The following is a 15,310-nucleotide window of genomic DNA, read 5'->3' on the forward strand; positions in this document are numbered from 1 at the left end:
TATATTTTGCCCAAAAGCTTCATAGTAGAGTCAACTTTAGGAAATAAAAAAGAACATTTCTTCTTTAACTAACAAAAAATTTGACTGAAAGATTTTTGCAATGAAGAAAGATTTAATTAATTAACAGCAACAGTAATGTTAAAAGCAGTAACAATTAAACAGCCTTTCTTAGTTTCCCTGTAAGCAGACTGTACATAGAACACAAAACAGACAGGGACAGAGATGAGTGGGTAAAAAAGGAAAAAAAGGGGGAAAAAAAGGAAAAACCAAAAGGAAAAAACAAATGGAAAAAAGGAAGAAAAAAAGTATGTAAAGGGGGGGAAATGGAAAAAAAAAAAAAAGAAAACCTTATAGGGGATCCTGAGGCAACACAGCTTTTTCAGAATGCAGCTCTCCTCCACTTTCAACAAAATTAAATTGTCCCTACCCAGTATTCTCCTCATGACAAACACAGGTCTGCATCAGAACTGCCATTTAGATGACTCTCATAAACCATCACACAAAGATGATCCACCCAGAAAAGAACCAAAATTGCAAATGAAAAGTCACCTTCTTCCGGCAAGATATGCTCTGCAAACCAAGGCGTGAGCGCCTCGTCAACACAAACAGAAAAAAAGAACTGTCAGCACAGTGATTTTGAGTAACTTCAGTTTCTGTAAAATCCCAATTAGTGGGCTTCATGATATTTTGAGAGCATGAAAAACACCTTTCTATCTTCCAGCTAATGAAGGTATGATAGTATAAACAGATAGCACAACACTCAGAAAAAATTCTAGCAAAATCAGAATGAATGGTACTTCTTTGAACAATAAAAAAAAAAGAGCAAATTTTCCAGGTTCTTATTAAAGACCTATTCTTTTCATTACACAGTATGTTCTCTGTCAAATCAATTTCTTGTTCTCACAGAATTTTGAATTATTCTCCTCCCCAGAGAGAAGACAAAGAAACAGCAACACAAACAGAAAGGCAGGTGTCTGTAGCTCTATAAAGGGAATAAGTTAGGAAAACATTCATTTTGTTACTATTAATGCAGAAGTCCTCAGAACATCACGATGAGAAGGTACTCCTTCATGAAGAACCACATCCTTCTGTAATTTCACGTGAAAAATATTTCTTATGCTTTTTTCTAATAAAACAAAGAAGTGAGGGCAAAAGAGAACCTGAGTGTCATGACTTCATTTAAGGATTTTAGTACCTATCATATTTAAAGCCAACAAGACAACAGAATCTTGTCTACAAAGTACTGCAGTGGTATCTTCTTCAGAAATTGCATATTTTTAATTTGCTGTACACACTGGAAACTCTTGAAAGACCAGGAAGGACCACTTAAGACCACAAGAACTGGTATCATTAAACTCCTCACTCCCAATACTAAATACCAGTATTCAACAATAAAATGTGGAAAAACATGCATGTTCAGAAAAAAATATAAAATCAACAAAGCTTATTATCCCCTCATGGTCTTTTAATAATTTTAAGCCTGGCTGTTCTGTAACAGATTTAATATAGTGTCAGGAAAACCAAAAAAGCTGTAAGTTCTTAAGCCTGTGAGAAAAACTTTTTCTGTATAAGAATGTTTCATCATCATTCACCAAAGATCCAAACCAAAGATGGCCAAAATTATGCTTAACATACCACAGAACAGAATACTAATTTTTACCAGATTGCTGGAAATTATTTTAACTGTTGATAGGAGTTAAAAGAAAACTTTCATTATTTTTTTTTCTGCTGTGAAGGTAAACAACTGAATTCACAAGACAAAAAAAAAAACAAACCTTATCTGGTTAGCTGTTTCAAGAGAAGTCAAAAAAACCCATAAAAGATATATATTACACCTTTGAAAAACTGTAAACAGAAACTTACTGAAAAAAGAAAGAAAACTGTCTTAAAGAAGTGGAAAAACTAAGAACTGGTAAGTTAAAAAAATAGCAACAAAAGAACACAACCACTTACATTACTTACAACCATAGCCCATTTTTGAGCATCTGTTACCTTTCCAGACTTCAAAATTCAGCTAAAAAAAAGTATTTCTCATTTCCAAAATTAAAGATTAGACACAGAAATACAGGAGAACTGTCACCATAATGTTCTGATCTCAAGTTTCAGGACATAATTCCATAGGCTTCTATGTTTGTATTGATGATAGTCACGTAAAATGTATAAAAAAAATAAGAGTAAGTTGTTTAAAGCTGCCGTTTTTAGATTTAAAAACTATGTTTTGGAAGTTCACATTCTGTCAGGTTGAATGATCTGTTTGGTTTATGGATGAAACTTTTAAATTTCCAGAGATCTCAGTAATAGCTTCATTTTCTAGTATCACATTTCATCAAAGACCTACCCAAAAAAAAGATGATGATAAAGTTCAAAATCAGTGATGGATGTTTAAACACTTTATCTGAACCCTTTTAAGCCAATTGTGATATTCCAAGTGAAAGTATCATGTGACTCAAGTAAACTCACTATAGGAAGGACTTTGAGCATGCCATATTTAAAGTGGTGGGGTTTTTTTCTCACTGCAATTTACAGAAAAATTCCTGCAGTCTGTCTATACCTGGTCCTGAAATCCAGCTATGGAACATATAACTGCCAACAAATCAAAAGGCTAGGAAAATTAAAATAATTATCAGTGAAGAACAGGGAAAAAACTATACCTTCATTCTAAAAAAAACCCACAAAACAATAATATATCCTTCTAATCAGGCCTTCGACAGCCACATAAATTACCCTTTGCTAAACAGCTTTTATACTTGCATCTTCTCAACATTTTTTTTTTAATAGATAAACCCGATTCACAATTTGGACACAATTTTGGACAAAATGAAGAGGTTATGGACTATTCTGAATTTTTCTCTGAATTTCCTCCAGTTTCATGCCTTTAGAGCAAATTCAAATGTTTCTTACAGAGTATTCAGTCACCTGAGGGTTGGGAGGAATGTTCATTATTGGACTCATCTTCTGTCATTGAAATTGCCATGGCAATTGTTGAAGCAGCAATGGAAATCATCTGACCAGGAAGCTCTGCACCTGTAAAATATATATGTGTAAGTATGTAACAAAAAGCTTAAGTCTCAAAATGTTTTATTTGGTGTTAGATATCCACTGGAGCTGTCAGGCAATAGAATTTATATGGATAGACACTGTTAGTGTTTAGTATGTATTATATGTAGTCAATATGATCAAACAGGAATGAGTGCTATTAATTTTAGTATTACAATACACCTGCAGCCAAAACTCAAAACCAGTTATTTGCTTAGTGCTTTTCTTGATAATGAATTGCTACCAACCAACACATTCACAGTTGCTGGCAGTCTGATTATTAAAAAAAAATTTATACCAATTAATCAGCCTTACTAACCAACTAAAACAGCCACGCAGGAAAAAGGTTTCCTTCATCAGGAATATAGAATGCCTTTGCTTTTTTCAAAACTCACTTGCAACAGGAAAAAACTATTCTTCTCAAAATCTAAACACAAAACATACTTTTAAGAAACTGTTTTAAAAACAAATGACTGGATTTGGAAACTTGCTGGAAGGAATTGTCTTGGTTTCTCTCATACCCAGTACAACAGGATCTACTAAACCCACACTGCTCATTTCTTTCTAAATTATCCTCTGATTTCAAATGGCACTGGCTACCCTCATGCTTGGAACTACATATTGAAATCTATGAACTCAAGGAATTTGGCTTAATAATGAGATGCTACTTTACCCTGGAAAAGAAACATCAGTCCACTTCAGTAATCTTCCATAAAGAATCCAAGCTTCACTTCAGCATGATTAAACCACATTACAACACACTAAACATCCTATAGTAAATTCTTGCAATCCATTTGCTACAGAATTTACGGGGATACAGCCCAGATTATTTCACATGACTTAAGTGATTTTTTGCCTCCAACAATAAAAGAAACGGTAACTTCTCCTTACCAGAAGACTCCTTTCCATTCTGCTGTTCATGCAACATGCCTACTGTCATCAGAACAACTATAACCAGAAATACAGGAATTCTCCAGGAACCTGCCACAGAAGCTGAAAGATACAGTATTGAGATTTTTTTTACAAGAAAAATTACACTCTTAACAAACACTACATTTAGCAAAACCAAGAAAGGCAGCACATCAACCAAAAAACAAAGAAGTCATAAACAGGCTTTCTGCATTAAAGAAAAGGGAAAACAGAAAACAAACATGAACAAGTTTCTCAATGAACAAACCAAATTGTTACTCTTCCAATTTCAGTGACAGTATATTGATATAGAGAACCATTTTGAAAACAACATTCAAAATCACATGAAAATACACACAAAATTAAAGCATTTTCGATCTCAGAGAAAAGCCAAGTTCCCCCAAAAAGTGTGTGTTTGTTAGGTCTCCACTGAAAGGGATTTTTCTTGGATTTTCCCTATTCAGCCTGTACTTCCAGTAAATACAAGACTCAAAATTTAAGCAAATCCAAAGCCACTACATATAGCTTAAACCTCAGGGAAGCATCCCCACATGGTCAGAACAACTTTTGAAACCTGCTGCTAAAGTAAATCATGTAAAGTAAATCACTGTGAAACCTTATATCATGGTAGTCTTACATTAATTGCACAATCCTTCCTCTGTAAACTCTGGGAACATAAGATGATAATCTATTACATTAAATGTGCAACCTAAGTCTAGAAGATAACTATAATCTTACATTTATATAAACAGATTATATAGATTACTGACAAATGTATTTTATACTGCTGATATCATTATGATATGCTTGTTGACTACTGATAGAATTTATTTTTTTTTGCTTCTGTTACTACTATTAAATGCATTTTGCATTTAATAGTATGTCTAACTTGTTAATAGCAGGCCGTCAATAAAATATCATAAATTAAAGTCTAAAGACAGCCTCATGTGACCCCAGTCCTTCCTCACTGTCAAGAAGTATCTCGTCTGCAAACCAAATAAGGGAAAATCATGGGAAGTACAAATTAGGCATGAGGAGTGGAAGGTGTTGCTCAGCATCTTGATGCCTTCCCATTCCCTACTTCAATGCTCCCTTCTGGACAGATGCAGCCAGGATTACTGAACAGACAAAACAGTTTGCATTTCAGCTAAGACTATTTCACAGATACAGCAGAAGAGCAAGCAGGGACCTCTGTTGACAGAGCCCTCAGTTATCAGAATAGTAACTTCTTGTTACTCACCTAAATGAAAGAGCAGCATAATCCAGACAGGAACAGACACTGCTTTTAAGTAACGTTCAGTGCTTATATTCCACTTGAATGAAACCATCAGCAAGTAACCAACTACCAGTGTCCAAATCTTTAAGAAAAAGATACACAATACATCAAAAGAGAGCTCTACTGTACTCATGTATGTGTGTACACTTATGCACACACCCGTAACTGCCACAGACAGAGAACTGAAGTCAGCTTGTAAGTCTTTAAGAAGCCCACATTTCAATTAATTATATGAGTTCATCAACAGCACCTGTGTGGCCATGGGGAGACAGAGCTGGCGAGCACAGCTGCACTCATTCCTGCACAGAACAGTTTGCCAGCTCCGGTGTTTCAGTCCAAAGAAACAAAAGGGAGGTTAAGCCAAAGAAGTTATCGGGAAGCACAACAAAAACTGCTCTTTCTCCGTGGTGTTGGTTCACAAAACGCATGACTTTACAGGATGTGTGACACATATTTTTTTTCATTTTTTGAACTAAAAAAAGGAAGAACGGCAAGACATCAGTGACAGTTTGGGTCTGTTGCTTCTAACTGCCTTCTACTACTCTACTCATCAGATAAATCACAATACAGATTTGCAGTCAAGAACCTTGAGATGATGAATTTGAACTTGAAAATGCTGAAAAGAAAGAAGAAGGAAGCAGAAACAGAAGAGGTAACAGGAGGTGAAAAGTTGCTACTCAGGAGAGAATGTGAAATAAAAGAAGCATGAAAACCTGTAAAGATTAAAACCCAGTGTTTCATTCTTAAATAACTAAAGGTATTTCTGGCTCAAATTCAATGAACATTCCCTATCCATCACCATTTGAAGTACACCTCCAAATTTACACTTATAAATCCATAAATCCAAATGAAGTTTGAACAAAATTTCTATTAAGAGCATTTGCTGAATCAGACATCACTGTAAGAAGAAAGAATGCACAGAGAGACACGAAACAAGTAATTAGGCAAAACACACCAGAAGAGTTTTCACCTCTACTCTGCACACTATACAACACACGCTGAAAACACAACAGTCCTTGTGAAAAACAGGCTTGTGTGACTACTGCCACGTATCTAATTGCTGGAGAGGAAATCTTAGCTGTACTGAATTGAGCAGAAAAGCAGCTGAGTGATGGTTCCTGATAACTTCAGAGGGAATGATCGTATCTGCAAGGTAATTTAAAATCACTTAAGATACATGAAAAAAGGTATGCCTTTACACACTAATACTTCTCATCTAAGTAGATCATTCCAACTTTTCACTTATCTCCAGTTCAGCATCAACAGAGTTCCATAATGCTTATGGCCAAGTGTGGACTCAAAATAAATGTCTAAAACTAACATAACCCACGGACACCAAGACTAAAATCACAAACAAATTTTTTTACCATTAATGCACAGTAGCACTCCTTTAACAGCATAGGTTTGAAACATAAATTCACTTATAAGGCACTTTACAGCACAGCTCTAATTGCAAGAGATAACTCATCACAAAGATACTATCCTACTCCCTAACATCAGCTGCACAGCATCTTCATATGACGAATGTTCCCATTCCAAGCCAATTTTCCCTTTAGCTTTTAAATTTAATGATAAACTACAAACAGAAGACTCAGTACATTCAGTAATTTAAGCTTTCTGTTTAAACACAAGCCAAAAGTAGGAGGCTAGCAGGGTATAAGCCTATGTTTAACAGCCAACAAAGCAAAACACATTGCACCGCTTTTAGCCATGCATGTAACTAAACCTTATGGGGTTTAGATATTTAATAATTTCTTGTGTTTGAAGTTAAAATAATTAATCAGTTCCCTCTTCTAAAAGCTTGGCAAATGACCCAAGTAAAAATATTTATTTCTACTGAATAGAGAGAAACAGCTTATATTTTTACCAGTCACTCTGTTTCAGAGATAAACAATAACCTTCCTGAGGCCCTGTAAAAAGAACTGTGTATTCAACTGACTGGGGCAATCTGTTTAATTTCGGTGACACCATGGAATAATCAGTCATCATAATCATTATTGGTTAATGTTATGGCCAAGCACATCCCTACACTGCAAGAACCAGTGCACAGGAACTAGGGTAGCCTACTTCCAACAATTCATAGCTGAAAGCAACTGACAAAGCAAATTAACTTAAATTGACATGGACTAGGATTTCATCCCATACCAACTTGGCAACAGCATACTTCTTTTTTTTTTTCCTTAACCCTTTAAAAGCATGTTACATAATCCTTCCCATTGTTTTTCTGGATGGTATCCAAAGATTTTGGCTTGAAGAGCTTAGAGAATTAACAGCCTCTCTACTATAAGATGTCATTCTCAAGAATTGACATAATTGAAAAAAAGAATGAAAGACTGTCTACTTTCACTAAAATTAAGCTATTGCAATTATTGCACTAAAACTGTGCTTGATAAGATTCCATGCTAAGCCAAAATTATTGATTTGTAAGAGTGTACAGTTAACCAGGTAACTAATACATACACTTCAGATTTTGCAGAATGCATTAGCTATCATCAACTATTTATCAAGATGAAATCAGCTGGAGATGCCTAACTTTCACCATGTACTCTGAGATTTTAAATCACTACTCAATCACAATTATTATTCACAGACATGCACAACTTCCATATATAACAATTTGGGGATAGTTTAATCCTAAAAACTGCCCTTCTTTCTTCCCCTGCCTTTGTTGTCTTAACACACAGAAATGACCTCATTTTTCACAACTCCTCTGAATTTTGTAGCATCTCTCACAAACTGAACAACGTGTTGCTTTGCCTTTAGACATGTAAAACTGCCCACTTTTCTGAATAAATAATGCTAAGACCGTAGAGTAACTTCTTGGGATTTCAGCATTCATTTCTATATTAAAGTGGTACAGTTTAAGAGGTGTCTAAGGCAACTATGAAGGGCTTCAGTTTTCTTTAAACTGCCAACTGGAGACAAAATTACACCAGAGAAAGATGCAGCTTTTATGTTAAACTCAAGCATCTGCTTTAGTGATTTTTCTTTGAAATTTCAGTGCTGGAAAGTCAAGGATTTATCAGCATGAACTACCATCAACATTACTGAAAGTTTGTTTCCCTTTCCTGTTAAAGTTGAAGGATTTGAAAATCTGAGCCACTCTTTTGGCTTTGGCCTCATTTCTCAAGAACAAACTCTGACTACTCAGCTTTTGACAACACTTATACTGATTTATCTTAGAGAGTAAAATCTTTATTTACACAGTTCCCTCCTTTTTTTCCTATCAACGAATTAACCTCTGTGGAGAAGGTTTTGCAGATGAGTGCATTCAGTAATTCACTACTACTGAAAGTGGCAATTCATTGTCTCCTACAGCCAGCTGGGCAGTCCCACCTCCTCTGCACAACAGCTTCAACATTCATCTAGCCAGCTCAAGCTCCCTAAGCTCATAAAAAAACTACATGTAATTCAGTAGCAAAACAGGCTCACAGAAATATGACAGGCACCAACAACAGAGCAAAAGAAGCATATGTCAAAAGTGGAATAAGCAAGAAGAGCTTCCTACTGCAGAAGACAGCAAAGCTGTTGGAATGATTTAGTCTTCCTTGGAATGCTGCCCCAACAACTCAACATCCAGCAGCAAATACATTTCCCACCTGGTTCATGTGCCTTCTCAGGCGTATGGTATGATTTTTGGGGTGATCCTGTGCAGGGTTAGGAGTGGGACTTCAGTGATCCTTCTGGCTCTCTTCCAATTCAGGATATGCTATGATTCTATGAACCACCCCACAAATAAACACAACAGCGAAGACTGAGAAGATAAACCAGCAGTTACTTCTTTTAATACATGCCATGCCAACCTGCCAAATTTTTTCAGTTTTTAACAAGTCAGCACCTACAAAACTGAGTGTCTGAACTCCTTCCTCTTCCAATTGCAGCTCTAGCCTCTCACCTGGCCATTTTGAAATTGTTTTTCCCCTGGCTGCTCCTTCCCTGATAGTTTTTTAGAATTTGGTTTATGTTTTAGTTTGTTTGAGGGATTTTTAACTGAACTTTAAATTTATAACCGTTTGATGGAACTACAGATCTAATTCAAATTGTTTTCTATTTTCCAGTCTCAGTGTTTTGAACAACAACAAAAAAAAAAAAGGCCAAACTACCTTATCAGTTCCCTTTACCTTTAATATTTTAAAACAAAATTTTCATTTGGAAATAGAGATTTTCATTAGTTTTTATCAAAATAAAAAAAATCATTAAAAACATTAACCAAGCATTAACACAGCATTTTTGTGAACTTTTAAAACAGTGCTGCAGAGTAAAGATGGTTAAAAGAGGTGATCTTATGACACCAGTTTTCTACATTGCCCTCCTCAGTGGTGATGTAGGCTGACAAAGGACAATGAACCTACCACAAAAGCTGAGCAGAAGTGCTGGACTTAAAAAATGAAGCCAGAAAAGACATTAAATGCACTGCTAAAAGCTGTTGTCCTTTGAAAAAGATCTCTATCTCCCTGTTCATTTGAAAATAGTTTTCTAAACAATATCAAATATAATGAGGCAGGTGACAAACTATGAAAACGTCATTTTGACTCCAGTTTCCAGAACCAAAATTAATTTAATGTAGCTTAAGTGCATTTTCATTAGCACACGGGAGGAAACATCCCATAATGTGCAGAGTCTGGAAGAATAAGAGTGTGTAACTACCTGTCCCAGAATGGAGACAGCCTTTATCAAACATGTAAGAAAATACCCAAACTCCAACTAATCACACATGTAGGACTTACTTTTCAGCACAAGGCAAAGACAACCCCCTCCTTCCTATACTTAGGAAGCTGTCATTTACCTAAAGCAGGTTCAAAGTGGACACAAGTAAGTTACTCCTTGTCCAAAGAACTAGAACAGTGTGCCCATTCTGTTTCTTCTAGAACCCCCAAATGTGACATATATCCATGTTGGTATTTTTGGCATTAAAACACACAGACTACTAAACCAGATGAAACTGAAACATGGTGTTTCACCCCTTTTTAAAGGGATGAAAGTATGAACTTATAACTAGAACCCTGGGGCAGGGGGAAACTGACCCTCAAAATCAACACTGCCACACATGGGCTAAAAATGACTGTCAATGTATCCTGCAACATTTCCCACACTGAATTTAAGAAAAATAAACATTAAATCTAAGATATCCAGAAGACTGCACCAATAGATGTTGAAAATACTTCCCCTTTAGTTCACTTTTCCTGTCTTAATACAAAAACTACTCATGAGAAACTCATAATAAAAATGCTATTCAGAAATCAAATTTATCAAGATTCTCTTGCAAGATGATGTTTCCCAGAGCACATCAAATTCATGTGCCTTCTCAGGCATATGGTAGGCTGTATATGCATATATATATATGCATACATATATGTATACTCTGCAGACAGAGCACCACTCCTCTGACATATTTCAAGGTAACACTTTTGCAAGAGATGGCTCCTCAACACACACAATTTCTTCAACTTCTTATTTTGTTATATAGAGCAGAGTTAAAATTTTGTTGGACAGTTCCGCAATGTTCATTCCTTTCAGAGGTGATGGAAAAAGAAACATCATTGTGTTCAACCAATACATATAAATACAAAAGAATAACTAATATTATGTAGCACATATCATTAGGCTTTAGGTTAGTGCCAGCTTTGAGGCTGTAGTTCCTGCATATAAAACAGAACAAGCTCCTCAGCCTCTCCAAGAGAGCAATCTCACTGTAGGCTCTTCCAAAACTGAGGTTGGGTGTGGAAGTGAAAAACAACAGTAAAAAAGAAAACACTATCAACATCCCAGACTTCCCCTGCCTCTCCTCATCTTGTTTTCAAACAGGCCACATGTAGTCTCTATACAGTAGTTGGGTAGTTTATCTCTACCCAAGCAAAGTTGTGAAAACAAACCAAAAGCTGTGGTTTTGGTAAGATGTGTTTACAGTCAGTACTTGGCTTATGATTTACACCCCAGAATATCATAATGATAAAGGATTATAAACAGCAGAAAAAATACTTAAGAGCTTGTTCAAATGTTTGTTTTGGTTTTGGGGTTTTTTTATGGTGGGCAAGTTTTAGAAACCTGCAAGCCTGCTCTAAGAAGAAAGGGAAGAAAAATAAGGCCCACCTACCCTAAACCCTCAAAGAAATAGAAATTGTGTGCACATTAAAAATCAGAACTGTGCCGTTTCCTTCACTAGAAGAGAAACTGCCCCATCATGTGAACTTGATAAAACATAGATGCTTTTTTTCCCCCACAGGTGATATTCAATAGGACTGTGGAAGCCAAATATCTCAGAGCATGGGACCCAAAGTGTTTGCCAGGAAGGATGCTTGCTTGGAAAATTTCAATCTACAAGGGCTGCCTGGGGACTCCTGACATTTAGTGCCAACACAAACAAAGGTTTCCCTGGTGGATGTCTTTCACAGAATCCCTGATGGGAAGCAGACAGTACACCAGAAAAAATAGGTAACATGTACTCAGACAATATTCCAATACAGCAGTCATGGCAATGGTGGGCAATGGTGTTTCCAGATCCGTCCAGCACCTGGGTGAGGATAAGATTAAGTGATCTGCTTGGAAACCCCCAAAACAACACCCTATACCTCATTATACCTAGTTATACCTAGTACAGTCAGAGACAAAAAAATACACTGACACACACACATGACTACACAGTTGTGAGCCTGACCAATAACCTGCAACAAATCAAAGAAGAAGGGCTGGTCAGAGAGAAAGATTCCGTCAGCCCTGTAATCAAGTTCACTACAGAAAATTCTGCATCAAATTTAATTTACTAAGATGAACCTCAGAGCCAAAATAGAGCAGCTGTGTAATTCTTTGCATCTGCTGGGATCTACAAACAACCCATTTTCCAAATAAATGTGAACATGTAAATTCTTCTTCTAAAAAAAGAAGAAAATATAATGAATAGCTGGCATTGGATATATATTAGCCTTTTGCCTCTTCAAAGCAAAAAAAAATTGTTTTTTAGATATAGTGCTGGTCATAGGCGTAGCTCCTGCAAAACCAGTGAAATTGCTGCAGCCCAAAAGCATGTAGGACTGTATTCAGACCACTATGGGACAAACTCCCATCCTTTCCAAGAAAAAAACTATAGAGAAAAACATTCCCCTTCCCTATAATATGAAATGCCGTTCGTGCAGGGCCCTCTGCATAAGAATTCTGCAAATAACCAAGAGAAGTCTGAAGCCAGAACAAGGAACTAATCTGGAATTTTTAACCATCCTCTAATTTAAGGCCCAGCAGCCAACTGCATTTCTTAAGCTAGCTTCTTCAAAGATTATAAAGCCTGAAGGGAAAGGAGACCATGGGAACATGATGCTTGTAGACCAGCCTAAGATCCTGAACTTGTTCTTCAAATGCAATGTTTTGCAATCAGCTATCAAACAATCCAAACATGGAGGTACTCAAATTCCTGAACTGCAGGTGTGACTTAAGAACCACAGATGGAATACAGGCACTTCTGAATCTTGACTCATCAACGCCATGAATGGTTTTGCCAGATTTGAGGACAGTGGGACAGAAAAACTCTTTAACATACTGGTGCCAAGGTACACCTTACCACGTCATTGTCACACGCAATTACTGCATTTGAAGAACTTTGTTTTTTCTAGAACTTAAGAGGAGAATTTCTGTCTCAGTATTAGTAGTAGATGCCATAAAAATACCATTAGTTACAGAATAACAAATCAGTATTCCAAATGCCCATAATTTTAACAATAGGTATCCACTCACTTCTCTAGTACAGGAGAGGGAATCAGAACAGGAGAAGACAATCATACATACAGAAGGAACCATGGAGCATTCGGAGCCCAGAGAACAGTACAATGGAGAAACCAACTCATAATATCCCAAATCCCTGTGCAGCTAACAAGCAGAACATAAGCATGCAAATAGAGTCCCGCAATATAACACGGCAATTAAAGGGCTTTAAAGTGCTTAACTGAAGTTAAAACTGACATTATTAACTGATCCAGCTCAGGGCTCCTCAGCAGGATGGATAAAATTAAATTATCCTTCTACAGATCTGAGATAATACACACCAAGCAACTTCAAAATTCACAAACTGGACTAAGAAAACTCAGCAAAGTGTACAGATGATGCCATACCAAGTTGCAGTAATTCACAAAGGAAAGCCCACAATTTTTTCCTCCTAAAAAGCCCCCCCAAATAGACACAGACAGCTTGCTTAGAAAGCAACTGGTTTGCTTAAAGAGATCTGTGATCAGTTACCTTGACACAAACCCAAAATCTTCCCAAGAAACTCAAGTCTGAAGAGTTCTGGGAGCTTACTATCTTTTGTGCCGTTAAAATCCTACCACAGTTCTACAAACACAAGTGTTAAATCAGAAACACCAGTGCCAACTAGAAGGATCAGAGACTGCTAAACAAGGTTGCACTGAGCAGGCACAGACATCCAGCAGTGCATTACAGCCATAGTTGTAAGTTTAAATAAGTGCAGCTTCCTTCAGTACCCTTGTATTTTCACAGTATTAAGTATTGCTTAATAAACAAACTTTTAATAAAAGCCTAACTTAGCCAAGTCAGTTAGTGCAGCAATATTATAGATTTATTAAAAATAAAACAAAGAGGTCAGTGCAAAGTTCTTAAAAAAAATCTTAAGCTTACCAAGCAAATTATGTGGCAACAAGTCAAAGTTCCCCACTAGTAGCAGGCCGTGCTTTAGTTCTCCTACTACTCAGCTGAAAGTAAACATGGTAGTATCTTGCCTCTTTATAAAGAGAGAATGCATCTCTGTCTACGCAGTCCTAATTATACTTCTGAGGACAAAACGGACCAGAAACACATGTCCTCTGACATCTTCCAGCACCAAATATAGTCAAGAAAATCTTTTCCTCCTGTTTACTTTCAAGAGGCTAAACACATTCTCCTGTCCATTCTATTCACACTAGAGGTAGTCTGTCAAAATATCCTCTGCCATTCAGGAACACTGTTACCCAGGGAAAGGGCAGACTTTGTTTGTTTAAGAAATAGAGCAGCTTTTGAAAAGTCTTTGACAATAAGAAATCTGAGTATGCTAGTTGTAAATCAGTATTTAACAAGAGTATCAGTATAACTTACTGATCTTCTGATCTTTCACACATCCACTTGCTTCTGGTATGTAGTACTTTTTGTATTTTCAGTTGTTATAACTAATGAAGTGAAGAAGAATTCTGCCAGAAGTTCTAACTATCCTACCTACTGAACGGAATACAGGGAAAAGTAGTTTCCCAGGGTTGTCACCACCAGTGACATCTGTAAGTGAAACAGCTTTACTTTTTAACGTTCAAATTGCGTCTGCACTGTTTGATACTCTGTAAAGAAAAAGAAAATCCTACACAGTACACTGACAAAAAAGCCTTAAGGTGCCTTCCCTCACCCCGGGTCACTTGTGGAGTGCTGCTATTTCACAACACTTTAATACATACCTTAGTCCTCAACAAGCCTGGGTTGTTTGCCCAAGAACTCGTCTGAATCACCTCTGACTTAACATCATCTCCAGAAGCGGGGCATGCCTAAAGCGCGGCCGCGGAACACCGACACTCACTCACTCACTCACTCACTCACTCACTCACACCCTCACACACACCCTCACACACTCACCCACTGGCTGCTGAAGTAGTCGAGCCCCTGGCAGATGATGCGGGCGGCCTGTGCCAGCAGCACCTGCACGCCCAGGGAGCTGCCCAGGCAGTAGAGCCCGTAGAGCAGCGGCCCCCCGGCGCCCAGCAGCAGCAGGAGCCGCCGCCGCCGCAGCACTTGCTCGCCCAGCGCCTCCACGCCGTAGTCGGCGAAGCAGATGGGCAGGAGGAGGGCGGCCAGCAGTACCGGGGTGCGGGAGCGGTGCAGGCGGCCGAGCCAGCGCCGCCCCAGCGCCGTCAGAGAGGTCTTGAAGGGGTGCAGGAAGGTGCCGCAGAGCACGGCCCAGAGCAGCGGCCGCAGGAACGCCTCCAGGATGAAGTACACGAGCACGGCGGCGCCGCAGCACAGCCCCGCGAACAGCAGCGCCCCGGTGTTGTAGAAGGCCTGCTTGATCGGCTTCTCCAGCCGCGGCAGCGACATCCCCGCCGCCCCGCCCGGGCCGCCCAGCGGCAGCCGCGG

At 37.9% G+C, this 15,310-nt stretch overlaps 1 protein-coding gene across 3 annotated transcripts in view; it reads right to left on the minus strand.

The window, feature by feature from the left end:
• The window catches only part of TMEM245 (transmembrane protein 245), a 79,267-nt gene extending 63,957 nt beyond the window's left edge, over window positions 1-15,310 (minus strand). For all 3 annotated transcript variants that reach the window (XM_015618538.3, XM_015618537.3, XM_015618536.3), the window contains exons 1-4: window positions 14,813-15,310; window positions 5,186-5,303; window positions 3,928-4,029; window positions 2,917-3,024 (exon numbers count right to left, since the gene is read on the minus strand). In XM_015618538.3, coding sequence (XP_015474024.1) covers window positions 2,917-3,024; window positions 3,928-4,029; window positions 5,186-5,303; window positions 14,813-15,271 — 787 coding nt within the window. In that variant the 5' untranslated portion in view covers window positions 15,272-15,310. The remainder of the gene's footprint in view (window positions 1-2,916; window positions 3,025-3,927; window positions 4,030-5,185; window positions 5,304-14,812) is intronic.

The sequence above is a fragment of the Parus major genome, chromosome 2, assembly GCF_001522545.3.
Source record: "Parus major isolate Abel chromosome 2, Parus_major1.1, whole genome shotgun sequence".
In the NCBI taxonomy this organism is placed as follows: Eukaryota; Metazoa; Chordata; class Aves; order Passeriformes; family Paridae; genus Parus; species Parus major.